At 43.7% G+C, this 15,470-nt stretch overlaps 1 protein-coding gene across 7 annotated transcripts in view; it reads left to right on the top strand.

Moving 5' to 3' along the window:
- Window positions 1–15,470, top strand: part of atp11a (ATPase phospholipid transporting 11A) — a 129,286-nt gene that overhangs the window by 83,415 nt on the left and 30,401 nt on the right. For all 7 annotated transcript variants that reach the window (XM_034177574.1, XM_034177582.1, XM_034177559.1 and 4 more), the window contains exons 7-18: window positions 109–212; window positions 297–344; window positions 677–741; window positions 1,569–1,650; window positions 4,015–4,165; window positions 6,654–6,851; window positions 7,083–7,196; window positions 10,305–10,364; window positions 10,437–10,603; window positions 10,699–10,770; window positions 10,884–10,957; window positions 11,049–11,152. In XM_034177574.1, the coding sequence (XP_034033465.1) occupies window positions 109–212; window positions 297–344; window positions 677–741; window positions 1,569–1,650; window positions 4,015–4,165; window positions 6,654–6,851; window positions 7,083–7,196; window positions 10,305–10,364; window positions 10,437–10,603; window positions 10,699–10,770; window positions 10,884–10,957; window positions 11,049–11,152 (1,239 nt within the window). The remainder of the gene's footprint in view (window positions 1–108; window positions 213–296; window positions 345–676; window positions 742–1,568; window positions 1,651–4,014; window positions 4,166–6,653; window positions 6,852–7,082; window positions 7,197–10,304; window positions 10,365–10,436; window positions 10,604–10,698; window positions 10,771–10,883; window positions 10,958–11,048; window positions 11,153–15,470) is intronic.

Below are 15,470 nucleotides of genomic sequence, written 5' to 3'. Positions count from 1 at the left end.
ACTTCTCTTCCTGTTCCTGTTATCAACCTTCTTTTTCTAACTGTCCTATTCCTGTTTATCCTCCCGCCTCTCCTTATTTGCCATATTTCTATCCTCTTTTCATCTCAGACTTACTATGCAGTTCAGGACACAAAGGCCTACAGCACAGAGAAGGAGTTGGACTCCATCCAGGCGGTTATAGAGTGTGAACAACCACAGCCCGACCTTTACAAGTCAGTACAACGCTCAAACACGCTCCCTAAAGCCACAAACAAATGTCTGAAACACGTCTTTCCTGTGATCTTTGTCCCAAATAGATTTGTGGGCCGAATTAACAGCTACATGGACAACGAGGCAGTGGCTCGGTAACTGAAACTCAATCTACCAAAGTACTCATGCAGCAGTTTAACATATTATTGTTTCTTAAATTGAGCTAGTTTAGTAAAGGCACTGGGAGATATTCTATTCCTTTAATTCTTATTTCCTTGGACGTGTGATTAAATATGATAAAACTGTTTAAAACCCTCTTTTTCTTTAATAGTTATGCTGATTAGCTTATAAATTTCTCCATAATGTTGGGCCAGATTCTCTTGTGAATGTTATTACACTGTTTTAATTAGACCAGTTAAGGAAGAAAATAAATGAAGCAATATCTCATTATATATGAAATGTTTAACTGAAGTTTTTTTTTATATAGGCCATTAGGATCAGAAAATCTGCTGCTTCGTGGAGCTACACTTAAAAACACTGAGTACATCTATGGTAATATCATTAAAATGTTTAAGAATGTAATAAAATAAAACTTATATAAAATATAAATCATGCTTGTTTAACAAAGTAAAACCTGGATCCCATTTTCCAAAAACATCTTAAAATGAGCATTATCGCCAAGTTATTGTTATTATTATTATTATTATTATTTTTTGGGGGGGGGGGGTATTTTATTGTTTTTAATGTAACCATGCTGCTGCCCTCTTGGTCAGGTCGCCCTTGTAAAAGAACTATTGAGCTTAATGGGACTAACCTGGTTAAATAAAGTTTAAATAATAAAAATTAAAAAAGTACATTGTATTGTAATTTAAGATGTTACAAAAAACTTGATTAAAGAAAAGAATCAAATTAAGCACTTTTGATTGTACATTTCAGAAGGAATGCCAAGCATTTTACCCTATTGTGAACATTTAACATTTATGCTGGATGTATCCTGTTTTTATAGTATAATAAATCATAAAATATAAAACTTTTTCAAAAGCATATTCAACACTGTGAGGAACTGACTTTAAAAAAAACAAACTCTCAATGATTATGATCATGCCCTTGCTGTGATGTTTTGGAAATGTGAAAACGTGAGCAATCTTTGAAAATATTTGTTGATGAGGCAATTTTAAATTTGTTACCTTATCCATAAGGAAAATTCTTGTATTTTGGGAACCTGCCTCAGGTAATACATTAGACATTTCAAATAACAAAAACATGATGTGGGGTTCCTCAGAGCTCAGTTCTTGGGTCTTATGTGTTCAATATCTGCAGGGCCCCACTGGCATATTTTATTAAAGTTTATATGAAATTTCATCTTTCTCTCTCTGTAGCTGTTGCCATCTACACTGGCATGGAAACCAAGATGGCATTGAACTACCAGTCCAAGTCTCAGAAACGCTCTGCGGTAGAAAAGTATGATTTCACACTGATTTTTTTATTTTATTTTTATGTGTGGCATCTGATTTTTTGTATGAAAGATTAAATGTTGAATGACATCCAGTTTGGTAACTTCCACTTTAATTGCTGCTGGCTTTAGATGGCCATTTGTTTCTTCTCTCGATCCATCTGTTCACTGTTGATTTCCTCATTAATTCCAATGTTGCTTCTTGTATCCATGTTGCCTCTAGATATGACTAACTGTAGGTGGATTACATTTACACTTGATTACAGTGTGACAGACGAATTAATATTCTGTCTTCAATTACCAGAAAAGACTTGACAAATTGTGATATTTACATTTTTTCCCCAATAATAATTCTAATAAGCAAGAGGTTACTGCCATTTCTGCCTTCCATGTTTGTTTTTATTTAAATTTCATGCTGTAGATTTGAAATATTTGGTGATGAGGTGATCAAATGGTACATGGCAGAATGGCACAGATACACCAATCCCCTATATTACAGTATAGAAAAAAGTCATGCCATTACAGTTAACCAGTACGGTCTGGAGTTGGCAGGTCTCAAAAGGTGAGTCACTGCAAGGATGCAAGGAGACAAGTGAGGGAAACCACCAAGACATCTCTGACAACTTTGAAAAAGTTATATTTCTCTGTGCCTGTGATTGGAGAAAGTGTGCACAGTGCAACTTTTGTCTGTTGCACAAAAGAGATGTACAAGAATACAGGAGAGCATCATTGGGGTTCTGAGACTTAACATGAATCCTTATATTTAGTTTGTCCAATTGCCAATGACTTTGGAGGGATTGTGTACAAAATGACCATAATTTCTATATGGTTAATGTGATGTAGCACAAAAGTGTCTCTCCCCTGAACTACTACTACTACTACTACTACTAAAGTGCTCTATAGCCTACAGTATGTCACTCCTCGTATGTCAAAGCATATATGTGCCACGTTTGGCTCAATTCCGAGGTGCCTTTTGGACATAATAGGGAGATATACACACATACAGTTGCCTCTTAGTACATAGGTATTAGTTGTGTAAATCTTGTGCATCATATACTCAACAAAAATATAAACGCAACACTTTTGGTTTTGCTCCCATTTTGTATGAGATGAACTCAAAGATCTAAAACTTTTTCCACATACACAATATCACCATTTCCCTCAAATATTGTTCACAAACCAGTCGAAATCTGTGATAGTGAGCACTTCTCCTTTGCTGAGATAATCCATCCCACCTCACAGGTGTGCCATACCAAGATGCTGATTAGACACCATGATTAGTGCACAGGTGTGCCTTAGACTGTCCACAATAAAAGGCCACTCTGAAAGGTGCAGTTTTATCACACAGCACAATGCCACAGATGTCGCAAGATTTGAGGGAGCGTGCAATTGGCATGCTGACAGCAGGAATGTCAACCAGAGCTGTTGCTCGTGTATTGAATGTTCATTTCTCTACCATAAGCCATCTCCAAAGGCGTTTCAGAGAATTTGGCAGTACATCCAACCAGCCTCACAACCGCAGACCACGTGTAACCACACCAGCCCAGGACCTCCACGTCCAGCATGTTCACCTCCAAGATCGTCTGAGACCAGCCACTCGGACAGCTGCTGGAACAAACGGTTTGCATAACCAAAGAATTTCTGCACAAACTGTCAGAAACCGTCTCAGGGAAGCTCATCTGCATGCTCGTCGTCCTCATCAGGGTCTCGACCTGACTCCAGTTCATCATCGTAGCCAACTTGAGTGGGCAAATGCTCACATTCGCTGGCATTTGGCACGTTGGAGAGGTGTTCTCTTCACGGATGATGCGAAGGAGATGTGTTGCACTGCATGAGGCAAATGGTGGTCACACCAGATACTGACTGGTATCCCCCCCAGTAAAACAAAACTGCACCTTTCAGAGTGGCCTTTTATTGTGGACAGTCTAAGGCACACCTGTGCACTAATCATGGTGTCTAATCAGCATCTTGGTATGGCACACCTGTGAGGTGGGATGGATTATCACAGCAAAGGAGAAGTGCTCACTATCACAGATTTCGACTGGTTTGTGAACAATATTTGAGGGAAATGGTGATATTGTGTATGTGGAAAACGTTTTAGATCTTTGAGTTCATCTCATACAAAATGGGAGCAAAACCAAAAGTGTTGCGTTTATATTTTTGTTGAGTATAAAAACTTTGTGGACAAGATGGTCAAAATCTTGCCTCTTATTTTCTGATCCTCATAGTGGCTCATAAATAGTCAAACAAACAAACAAACAAAAGAATGCAAAAGCTTAAACCTGTTCGACTCACTTCCCTGAGGCCAGAGAGTTGAATAATGACCAGAATTTTAAGTGGCTCTTTCATAAGTTGCTGTTTTAACTTTGCAGGTCGATGAATGCCTACCTAGTGGTCTACCTTTGTATTCTCATCGGCAAGGCTTTCATCAACACGGCCTTGAAGTACGTGTGGCAGGCCAACCCCAACAGAGATGAACCATGGTACAACCACAGGACTGATTCTGAGAGGCAAAGACATACAGTAAGTAAATCAGAAGTGCCTGACTCCGTGGTATAACTCACAAACTCGCAGCTTAACGCAGATAACCCATAAGTTGGAGAGGAAATGGCGTCTCACTAATTTAGAAGATCTTCACTTAGCCTGGAAAAAGAGTCTGTTGCTCTATAAAAAAGCCCTCCGTAAAGCTAGGACATCTTACTACTCATCACTAATTGAAGAAAATAAGAACAACCCCAGGTTTCTTTTCAGCACTGTAGCCAGGCTGACAAAGAGTCAGAGCTCTATTGAGCCAAGTATTCCTTTAACTTTAACTAGTAATAACTTCATGACTTTCTTTGCTAATAAAATTTTAACTATTAGAGAAAAAATTACTCATAACCATCCCAAAGACATATCGTTATCTTTGGCTGCTTTCAGTGATGCGGGTATTTGGTTAGACTCTTTCTCTCCGATTGTTCTGTCTGAGTTATTTTCATTAGTTACTTCCTCCAAACCATCAACAGGTCTATTAGACCCCATTCCTACCAGGCTACTCAAGGAAGCCCTACCATTAATTAATGCTTCGATCTTAAATATGATCAATCTATCTTTATTAGTTGGCTATGTACCACAGGCTTTTAAGGTGGCAGTAATTAAACCATTACTTAAAAAGCCATCACTTGACCCAGCTATCTTAGCTAATTATAGGCCAATCTCCAACCTTCCTTTTCTCTCAAAAATTCTTGAAAGGGTAGTTGTAAAACAGCTAACTGATCATCTGCAGAGGAATGGTCTATTTGATGAGTTTCAGTCAAGTTTTAGAATTCATCATAGTACAGAAACAGCATTAGTGAAGGTTACAAATGATCTTCTTATGGCCTCAGACAGTGGACTCATCTCTGTGCTTGTTCTGTTAGACCTCAGTGCTGCTTTTGATACTGTTGGCCATAAAATTTTATTACAGACATTAGAGCATGCCATAGGTATTAAAGGCACTGCGCTGCGGTGGTTTGAATCATATTTATCTAATAGATTACAATTTGTTCATGTAAATGGGGAATCTTCTTCACAGACTAGGGTTAATTATGGAGTTCCACAAGGTTCTGTGCTAGGACCAATTTTATTCACTTTATACATGTTTCCCTTAGGCAGTATTATTAGACAGCATTGCTTAAATTTTCATTGTTACGCAGATGATACCCAGCTTTATCTATCCATGAAGCCAGAGGACACACACCAATTAGCTAAACTGCAGGATTGTCTTACAGACATAAAGACATGGATGACCTCTAATTTCCTGCTTTTAAACTCAGATAAAACTGAAGTTATTGTACTTGGCCCCACAAATCTTAGAAACATGGTGTCTAACCAGATCCTTACTCTGGATGGCATTACCCTGACCTCTAGTAATACTGTGAGAAATCTTGGAGTCATTTTTGATCAGGATATGTCATTCAATGCGCATATTAAACAAATATGTAGGACTGCTTTTTTGCATTTGCGCAATATCTCTAAAATTAGAAAGGTCTTGTCTCAGAGTGATGCTGAAAAACTAATTCATGCATTTATTTCCTCTAGGCTGGACTATTGTAATTCATTATTATCAGGTTGTCCTAAAAGTTCCCTGAAAAGCCTTCAGTTAATTCAAAATGCTGCAGCTAGAGTACTGACAGGGACTAGAAGGAGAGAGCATATTTCACCCATATTGGCTTCTCTTCATTGGCTTCCTGTTAATTCTAGAATAGAATTTAAAATTCTTCTTCTTACTTATAAGGTTTTGAATAATCAGGTCCCATCTTATCTTAAGGACCTCATAGTACCACATCACCCCAGTAGAGCGCTTCGCTCTCAGACTGCAGGCTTACTTGTAGTTCCTAGGGTTTGTAAGAGTAGAATGGGAGGCAGAGCCTTCTGCTTTCAGGCTCCTCTCCTGTGGAACCAGCTCCCAATTCAGATCAGGGAGACAGACACCCACTCTACTTTTAAGATTAGGCTTAAAACTTTCCTTTTTGCTAAAGCTTATAGTTAGGGCTGGATCAGGTGACCCTGAACCATCCCTTAGTTATGCTGCTATAGACATAGACTGCTGGGGGGTTCCCATGATGCACTGAGTGTTTCTTTCTCTTTTTGCTCTGTATGCACCACTCGGCATTTAATCATTAGTGATTGATCTCTGCTCCCCTCCACAGCATGTCTTTTTCCTGGTTCTCTCCCTCAGCCCCAACCAGTCCCAGCAGAAGACTGCCCCTCCCTGAGCCTGGTTCTGCTGGAGGTTTCTTCCTGTTAAAAGGGAGTTTTTCCTTCCCACTGTCGCCAAGTGCTTGCTCACAGGGGGTCGTTTTGACCGTTGGGGTTTTTCTGTAATTATTGTATGGCCTTGCCTTACAATATAAAGCGCCTTGGGGCAACTGTTTGTTGTGATTTGGCGCTATATAAATTAAATTGATTTAAGTGTGTCAAATTTGTTATTTAAAACAAACAAAAAAATAAAGGGTTTTTATGTGCTCACAGGCTTCCTGCTCTTCCTTAGGTGATCAGGGCCTTCACCGACTTCTTGGCCTTCATGGTTCTATTCAACTACATCATTCCTGTCTCCATGTATGTGACTGTGGAGATGCAGAAGTTCCTGGGTTCCTATTTCATCATGTGGGATGATGATATGTTTGACGAGGAGCTGGGAGAGAGCGCTGTCGTCAACACATCAGACCTCAACGAGGAGCTCGGACAGGTGGACATTATGCCGAAATGTTGTGACTTCAAAAAGCATACACTCTAAAGCTCAAACACACAAACTTAAAGGTTCAGTTGTTATGCAGCAGTCAGAGTTAGAATTTTTGAAAAGTACTAGTTGTCAGACAAGAGGAGGAAGAGCATAAATGTTCTTGTAAAGAAAAGCACCTGTATTGTTGTAGCACTTGTGCAGACGCGTATGGTAAGCCTCATTCTTCTTCGTTTCCAGGTGGAGTATGTATTTACAGACAAAACAGGCACTTTGACAGAAAACAACATGGAATTCATAGAGTGCTGTGTGGACGGGCATGTTTACGTCCCTGATGTAATCTGCAATGGACAGGTAGGACACTGACTCTGATGGATAAACTCTGAGATTTGGGTTGTCAACACAAACTTGCAAACAACCAGTTTCTGGGTCTTACCTTACCGTTTTTCCTTCCCTCACTCTCTTGCATCTGTTCCTTATCTGTCAGCCACGCCCCCTTTCCAGATCTTTCATCCTCACGTATGTCTTATTTTCCTGTCACTGCCTCCCTTATTTAAACTGCGTCTGTTCACTCCCTCGTTGCTCTTTGTTGATTTACATCACTTACCAGCACTCTGTCTCAGTCCTGTTTTGCCAAACCGTTTTTTTGACTCTGCTCTGTTTTCTGGATCCTGCCTTTTGCCTCAGCTCTGCTTGTGTACTGACCCTGCTTGTTTATGACCACGTCCTCTGTCTCGCCCCTGCCTGGTACTTTTGCTCCGCGGTCTGCCTTTCTGAATATCGAACCCTTGCCTGTATTAAAGACCATCATTTTTACTCATGGGTGATTCTTAGACTACGGGCACTTATTATGTCCTTTGGTCATATTGTATGAAAAACAGAAAAAAGGGGAAATTTCACACTTTTATAGTTATCTTTACAATGAAAGTGTGTTACGAAATTTGTTCTAGTAGTCTGTGATGACTTTTTCACCTTTTTTCAGCATCATTATATGCAAATATTGTCGTTTTGTGCTTGTCCCACACCCAGACTTTTGATCTTCAATGATAAAAATGAATGGTAAAGAAACGTTTTTTTCTAATGTTTTAAAATATCTCTGAATAAAATATCAGTAAAATAATCAAAACATAATGGGGTATTCAATGTCATACAACTGTTGTGATTTTTTTTTAAACAAAATGTAGTTGTCCCACACTATTGCCGTAATTTCCACCACAACACTGTAATGTCCCTTTAAACAGTTTGTATGAAAGATTGTTTGGGTAGTTTCTATGGAGATAAACAGTGACATCAGAGCACATGTATATAGCACCAAATTACAACAAACAGTTGCCCCAAGGCGCTTTATATTGTAAGGCAGTGGTGTGATGGAAATTACATTTACAAGGCGCTGTCACGGCCTGGCACAACAGTTCCATGTCATATCTTCTACAGAGTTAGAAGGTGATCATTTATTACAACATGAGATCCGTTCAGATCCGAGCCTGACGCATGCAATGACGTGTTACTTCGCACCAGCTGCCTGTGTTATATACAGTTAAGATGGAGACAACATTGCACATTATTTACGTCGCCCATGGGAAGGAATGGACAAATATCTGTACTATAAGGTCTATTGTGGATCTGACAGTCTGTTCAGATTTGCAGTGGCATGCGCACAGTAGCGCACGGAGCTTTCAGATTGATACCCGGTGTTCACATTCACTGTACATGATAAAAATTCATTCCTGCTTTGAAGGTCCCAATGAGCACAGTGGCCTCCATCATCCGTAAATGGAAGAAGTTTGGATCCACCAGGACTCTTCCGAGAACTGGCCGCCCGTCTAAACTGAGCGATCGTGGGGGAAGGGCCTTAGTCAGGGAGGTGACCACGAACCCGATGGTCACTCTGTCAGAGCTCAAGCATTCCTCTGTGGAGAGAGGAGAACCTTCCAGAAGGACAACCATCTCTGCAGCAATCCACCAATCAGGCCTATATGGTAGAATGGCCAGACGGAAGCCACTCCTTAGTAAAAAGCACATGGCAGACCGCCTGGAGTTGGCACCTGAAGGACTTCATGAGAAACAAAATTCTCTGGTCTAATGAGACAAAGACTGAACTCTTTGGTGTGAATGCCAGACATCATGTTTGGAGGAAACCAGGCACCATCCCTTCAGTGAAGCATGGTGGTGGCAGCATCATGCTGTGGGGATGTTTTTCAGCAACAGGAACTGGGAGACGAGTCAGGATTGAGGGAAAGATGAATGCAGCAATGTACAGAGACATCCTGGATGAAAACCTGCTCCAGAGCGCACTTGACCTCAGACTTTTTTTTTTCAGTATTAAATTTGTCTAGCTGATTTTAGAAAGACTGTTCAAGATTTTTGACCCCACAGGTCATAGGTATTATAAGCCTGGCTTATATTTCTGTGTACCGTATTTTCCGCACTATAAGGCGCACCTAAAAGCCTTAAATTTTCACAAAAATCGGCCGTGCGCCCTATAATCCGGTGCGCCTTTGCGCACTGAATTCCAAAATCTGTAAAAACGACCGACGTTGTCTTTGACTGTCGGAATATCGGACCATTTCCCACTGACACAAGGACGTAATACGTAAAGTACGTACGCTGGCAGCGTAGAGTACGTACCCTGGCAGCGATAAACCAATCGGAGAACATTACGTAATACGTAAAGTACGTACGCTGGTAGCGTAGAGTACGTACGCTGCCAGCGATAAACCAATCAGAGAAGAGTCCGTGAGTCCGTGGTATGTACACTTACCTCCGCCACTCCTCCGGTAGTTACCGTATACTACAGGTATCTGCAAAACAACATTTGTTTGTCTAAGGACCCCCAAAAATGGCGCCAGCAAAGAGACATGCTTACGAGGCACAATTCAAACTGCAGGCTATCAGTTACGCGGTTGTTCATGGGAATAGAGCAGCTGCGAGAGGAAACAAGAAAATGAACTGTGCCGAGTTAAAAAGACCAAATGGAGTTTCCGTGGAAACAAAGTGAGGTGGCCACAGCTAGAAGACCAACTCTAGCAATGGGTCATTGAACAAAGAACAGCCAGGAGAAGCGTCTCTATAGTCACCATTCGGCTGAAGGCAAAAACGACAGCAATGAGAGGGAAGATGAGCGGGAACCTGGCGTGTTTGATGGTGAAATTGCCCAGCTGTTCAATTCAGACACAGAAGATGAGGACTTCGATGGATTTGTGACAGAAGCATAATAAAAAATAATGTGAGTACCATATTGTTGACTACCGGTAGTTCAGAGTTGTTAAAAAGTTCAAATAAACTCACCGTTTTGCTTCCGTGACTTTTTTTTTTTTTTTTTGTAGACTATATGTTTTAGCGTGCGCCTTTTGTCAGGGTTAAGTACCCGCCAATTGAGGGCGCGCCTTATAATCCGGTGCGCCTTATGGTGCAGAAAATACAGTATTTTAATAGTTTTCTGATTCTTGTTCTAATTGCTAGGTGATGCCCGGTGCAGCAGGTATGGACATGATTGACACATCGCCGGGTCCCGAGGCCAGAGTGAGTGCATCCTTGGTATGAGTGTGTGTTTATGTGTGTGTAATTTTGTAACATGATGTCTGTTTGTCACAGGAGCGTGAGGAGCTGTTTTTCCGTGCACTGTGTTTGTGCCACACAGTCCAGGTGAAGGAGGAAGAGACTGTTGATGGCATTAAGCATGGACTCCACCAGGGCAAGTCATCATCCTTCTACATCTCCTCATCGCCAGACGAGGTGGCACTGGTGGAAGGCATGAAGAGGTGTGTGCATGCAAAAGAACAAAAAAAAAAATATATATTTTCCTCGTGGTTCAAATACTTTATTCCCAGTAATTGTGTGCCGTTCTGTGCCTCAGGCTTGGTTTCACCTATCTGAGACTGAAGGACAGTCAGATGGAGATTTTAAATAGAGATGATGAGATTGAGAGGTGAGTGTGTCCCCTTTAAATTCTAGTTTATCACATTAACCCCTGGCAGCAGTTGTTTTGGCGGAGAGATTTTACAGTTCCATTACTACATTTGTGACATTTGCCATCATCAGGTTTGAACTCCTTGAGGTTTTGACCTTTGACTCTGTCAGACGAAGGATGAGCGTCATTGTCAGGTCCAGCACTGGTAACGCAAACTCTTCTGTTATCACTTCCTGTGCATTTGGGTTTATTGCCACTTTTACCTCATGTTTGTTTGCGTTTGTGTGCTGCTGAAGGTCAGCTCTATCTGTTCTGCAAAGGTGCCGACTCCTCCATCTTCCCCAGGGTCATCTCAGGCAAAGTGGATCAGGTCAGAGCACGGGTGGAACACAACGCAGTGGTGAGTGTGCGTGCGCGCACACACACACACACACACCTTGTTCATTATTTACAAAGTAATACAAAAGCTCAAACAACAGAAAGTCCAAAGTGTACTGTGACATTTTCCTCATGACTCATCTTGTGAGGTGTTTCACACAATGTGACTTCCACCGTAGCACATGGCCGTTTCCACGGTTACAACAGGAAGTCGTTCAGTGGAACATGGCCCACTTCTATAAAGCAATTTTTGTTCTACTTTTCCACAGCTATCTTTGTCAGAAAAAAAAAAAAATAAAAAACCTTCCTGGTATTTTGCCACATTCTAATTTTTGCCGGTGTTTTTTGAGAGGTCACTTTATTCATTTATCCTATCGTGTGTATTTGAGACAAGATGGACTCCAGTAAAAGACTCTTTTTGCAATGCATAATTTAATCACCCGCTGCTGATTTTGTGAAAAATGTTAAGACCATCATCGATTTATCGTAAAAAGACAAAGAACACGTACCAGTATCTGAGGGTGGAACTTTTAGTTCTTCTACAATTAGGAACATGAAATTAAAGCTGTGATCAGAATCGGGGGTGGGGGTGCAACAATTAACCAATACAAATCAAAAATTGATGTTTAATGTAAAAGCTATAACTACCTTGATACACGCACTCTTGAATCAGTCTTAATACACGGACCCAAATCAGAGGATCCTTGGTTCAAAACCCAGGCAGACCAGAAAATCACTAAGGGCCCTTGGGCAAGGTCCTTAATTCCCAAGTTGCACCCGGTGTGTAGTGAGCGCCGTGCATGGCAGCACCCTGACATTGGTGTGTGAGTGTGAATGGGTGAATGTGAGATAGAATTGTAAAGCGTTTCAGCTTCTGATGTAGATGGAAAAACACCATATAAATGCAGTCCATTTACCAACCTGCAGTGATTCTTAAATTTACTTGGACTTTTTTTCATTGCTGATGGTATGAACCCAAGACATTTCATGTTTTCTGTGGCCAACTTAATTTAATTTGTCAACATACATCCAATCCTCCAATTCACACCTGCAACACATTCCAAAAAAGTCAGACAGAGCAATTTAGAGCTAGTGATGGGCCATAAATAAACGAGAGCAATCAAAGATTTCCAATGTCCGCTGATCTGGATCCTGATCACCTCCAAATACAGTAGAGTCTTCCATGCCCCAATATCTATCTGTGGTGCAAATTTGGTGAGAATCTGTGAAGTAGTTTTGACGTAATCCTTCAAATATATAAAACTTCAAACTATATAAAGTGAAATTTGATCCAGAACCAGATCCGGATCACCTTGAACATTTTATGGAGTCTTCCATGGCTTAATGTATATCTGTGTTGAAAATTTCATAAAAATCCATGCAGTAGTTTTGATGTAATCCTGCTAACAGTAATCCTTCAAAGCCTATATAAAGTGAAATTTGATCCAGAATCCATATCTGGATCACCTCCAATATTTAATGGATTCTTCCATAGCCCAGTATGTACCTGTGGTGAAAATTCTGTCAAAATCCATCAAGTAGTTTTGATGTAATCCTAACAGACAGACTATCCATCCATCCATCCATCCATCTATCTATTTTCTTCCGCTTTATCCGGAGTCGGGTCGCGGGGGCAGCAGCTCAAGCAAAGCCACCCAGACCTCCCGATCCACACACACCTCCCCCAGCTCCTCCGGGGGAACCCCAAGGCGTTCCCAAGCCAGCCGAGAGATGTAGTCCCTCCAGCGTGTCCTGGGTCTTCCCCGGGGCCTCCTCCCAATGGGACGTGCCCGGAACACCTCTCCAGCGAGGCGTCCAGGGGACATCCGGAAAAGATGCCCGATCCACCTCAACTGACTCCTTTCGATGTGGAGGAGCAGCGGCTCGACTCCGAGCTCCTCCCGAGTGACCGAGCTCCTCACCCTATCTCTAAGGGAGCGCCCAGCCACCCTGCGGAGGAAACTCATCTCGGCCGCTTGTACTCGTTCTTTCGGTCATGAGCCAAATCACATGACCATAGGTGAGGATCGGAACATAGATCGATCGGTAAATCAAGAGCCTTGCCCCCCTACTCAGCTCTCTCTTCACCACGACGGTCCGATACAGCGACCGCATCACTGCAGATGCTGTACCGATCCGTCTATCGATCTCACGCTCCATCCGTCCCTCACTCATGGACAAGACCCCGAGATACTAAAACTCCTCCACTTGAGGCAGGGACACTCCACCGACCTGAAGAGGGCAAAGCACCTTTTTCCGGTCGAGAACCATGGCCTCAGATTTGGAGGTGCTGATTTTCATCCCGGACGCTTCACACTTGGCTGCAAACCGCCCCAGTGCACGCTGAAGGTCCTGATTTGACGAAGCCAACAGAACCACATCGTCCGCAAACAGCAGAGACGAGATTCTGTGGTTCCCAAATCAGACCCCCTCTACACCCTGGCTGCGCCTAGAAATTCTGTCCATAAAAATAATGAACAGAACCGGTGACAAAGGGCAGCCCTGGCGGAGGCCAACGTGCACTGGAAACAGGTTTGACTTACTACCGGCAATGCGAACCAAGCTCCTGCTGCGGTCGTACAGGGACCGGATAGCCCTTAGCAAAGGACCCCGGACCCCGTACTCCCGGAGCACCCCCCACAGGGTGCCCCGAGGGACACGGTAGAACGCCTTCTCCAGATCCACAAAACACATGTGGACTGGTTGGGCGATCTCCCATGAACCCTCGAGCACCCGATGAAGCGTGTATAGCTGGTCCAGTGTGCCGCGACCAGGACAAAAGCCACACTGCTCCTCCCGAATCCGAGGTTAAGTCCAGAGACTTAAGGTACTCAGGACGGATTTCATCCACCCCAGGAGCCTTTCCACCGAGGAGCTTTCTAACCACCTCGGTGACTTTGGCCTGGGTAATGGATGAGTCCGCCTCTGAGTCCCCAGTCTCTGCTTCCTCTTCGGAAGACGTGACGATGGGATTGAGGAGATCCTCGAAGTATTCCTTCCACCGCCTGACAACATCCCCAGTCAGGATCAACAGCTCCCCACCCGCACCGTGAACAGTGCTGGTGGAGAGCTGCTTCCGCCTCCTGAGGCGTCGGACGGTTTGCCAGAATCTCTTCGAATCTGACCGATAGTCCTCCTCCATGGCCTCCCCGAACTCCTCCCAGACCCGAGTTTTTGCCTCTGTGACCGCACGGGCTGCAGCACGCTTGGCCTGCCGGTACCTGTCAGCTGCCTCCGGGGTCCCACCTACCAACAAAGATAAGTAGGACTCCTTCTTCAGATTGACGGCATCTCTTACGTCCGGCGTCCACCACCGGGTTCGGGGATTGCCGCCTCGACAGGTACCAGAGACCTTGTGACCACAGCTACGAGCGGCCGCATCGACAATGGAGGTGGAGAACATGGTCCACTCGGACTCGATGTCTCCAACCTCCCTCGGGATCTGGGAGAAGCTCTCCCGGAGGTGGGAGTTGAAGACCTCGCTGACAGAGGGTTCTGCCAGTCGTTCCCAGCAGACCCTCACGATATGTTTGGGCCTGCCAGGTCTGACCAGCTTCCTCCCCTTCCAGCGGATCCAACTCACCACCAGGTGGTGATCGGTCGACAGCTCTGCTCCTCTATTCACTCGAGTGTCCGAGACACGTGGCTGAAGGTCAGATGATACGACTACAAAGTCGATCATCGACCTCTGGCTCAGGGTGTCCTGGTGCCACGTGCACTTATGGACACCCTTGTGCTCGAACATGGTGTTCGTGATGGACAAACTTTGACTAGCACAGAAGTCCAACAACTGAACACCACTCGCGTTCAGATCGGGGAGGCCGTGCTTCTTGATCACCCCCCTCCAGGTCTCACTGTCGTTGCCCATGTGGGCATTGAAATCCCTCAGGAGAACAATGGAGTCCCCAGTCGGAGTGCTATCTAGTACCCCTCCCAGGGACTCCAAGAAGATCGGGTACTCTGCACTGCCGCTTGGCCCGTAGGCCGAGACAATGGTGAGAGACCTGTCCCCGACCCGAAGGCGTAGGGACGCGACCCTCTTGTTCACTGGAGTGAACTCCAACACATGGTGACTGAGCTGGGGAGCAATAAGCAATGCGACCCCAGCTCTCCGCCTCTCCCCGTGGGCAACGCCAGAAAAAATAAGCTTCCAGTCCCTCTCCAGGAGTTGGGTACCAGAACCCAAGCTGTGCGTGGAGGTGAGCCCGGCTATCTCTAGTCGGTATCTCTCAACCTCCCGCACAAGCTCAGCCCCCCCCCCCCCCCCCCAGCGAGACAGACTAATAAATAAATTAATTAATTAATTAATTAACAGGAGCAGTCAGATTTCTGAGGCCTGC

The sequence above is a fragment of the Thalassophryne amazonica genome, chromosome 1 (assembly GCF_902500255.1).
Source record: "Thalassophryne amazonica chromosome 1, fThaAma1.1, whole genome shotgun sequence".
Lineage (NCBI taxonomy): Eukaryota > Metazoa > Chordata > Actinopteri > Batrachoidiformes > Batrachoididae > Thalassophryne > Thalassophryne amazonica.
This window is presented reverse-complemented; position numbering and strand designations above follow the sequence as displayed.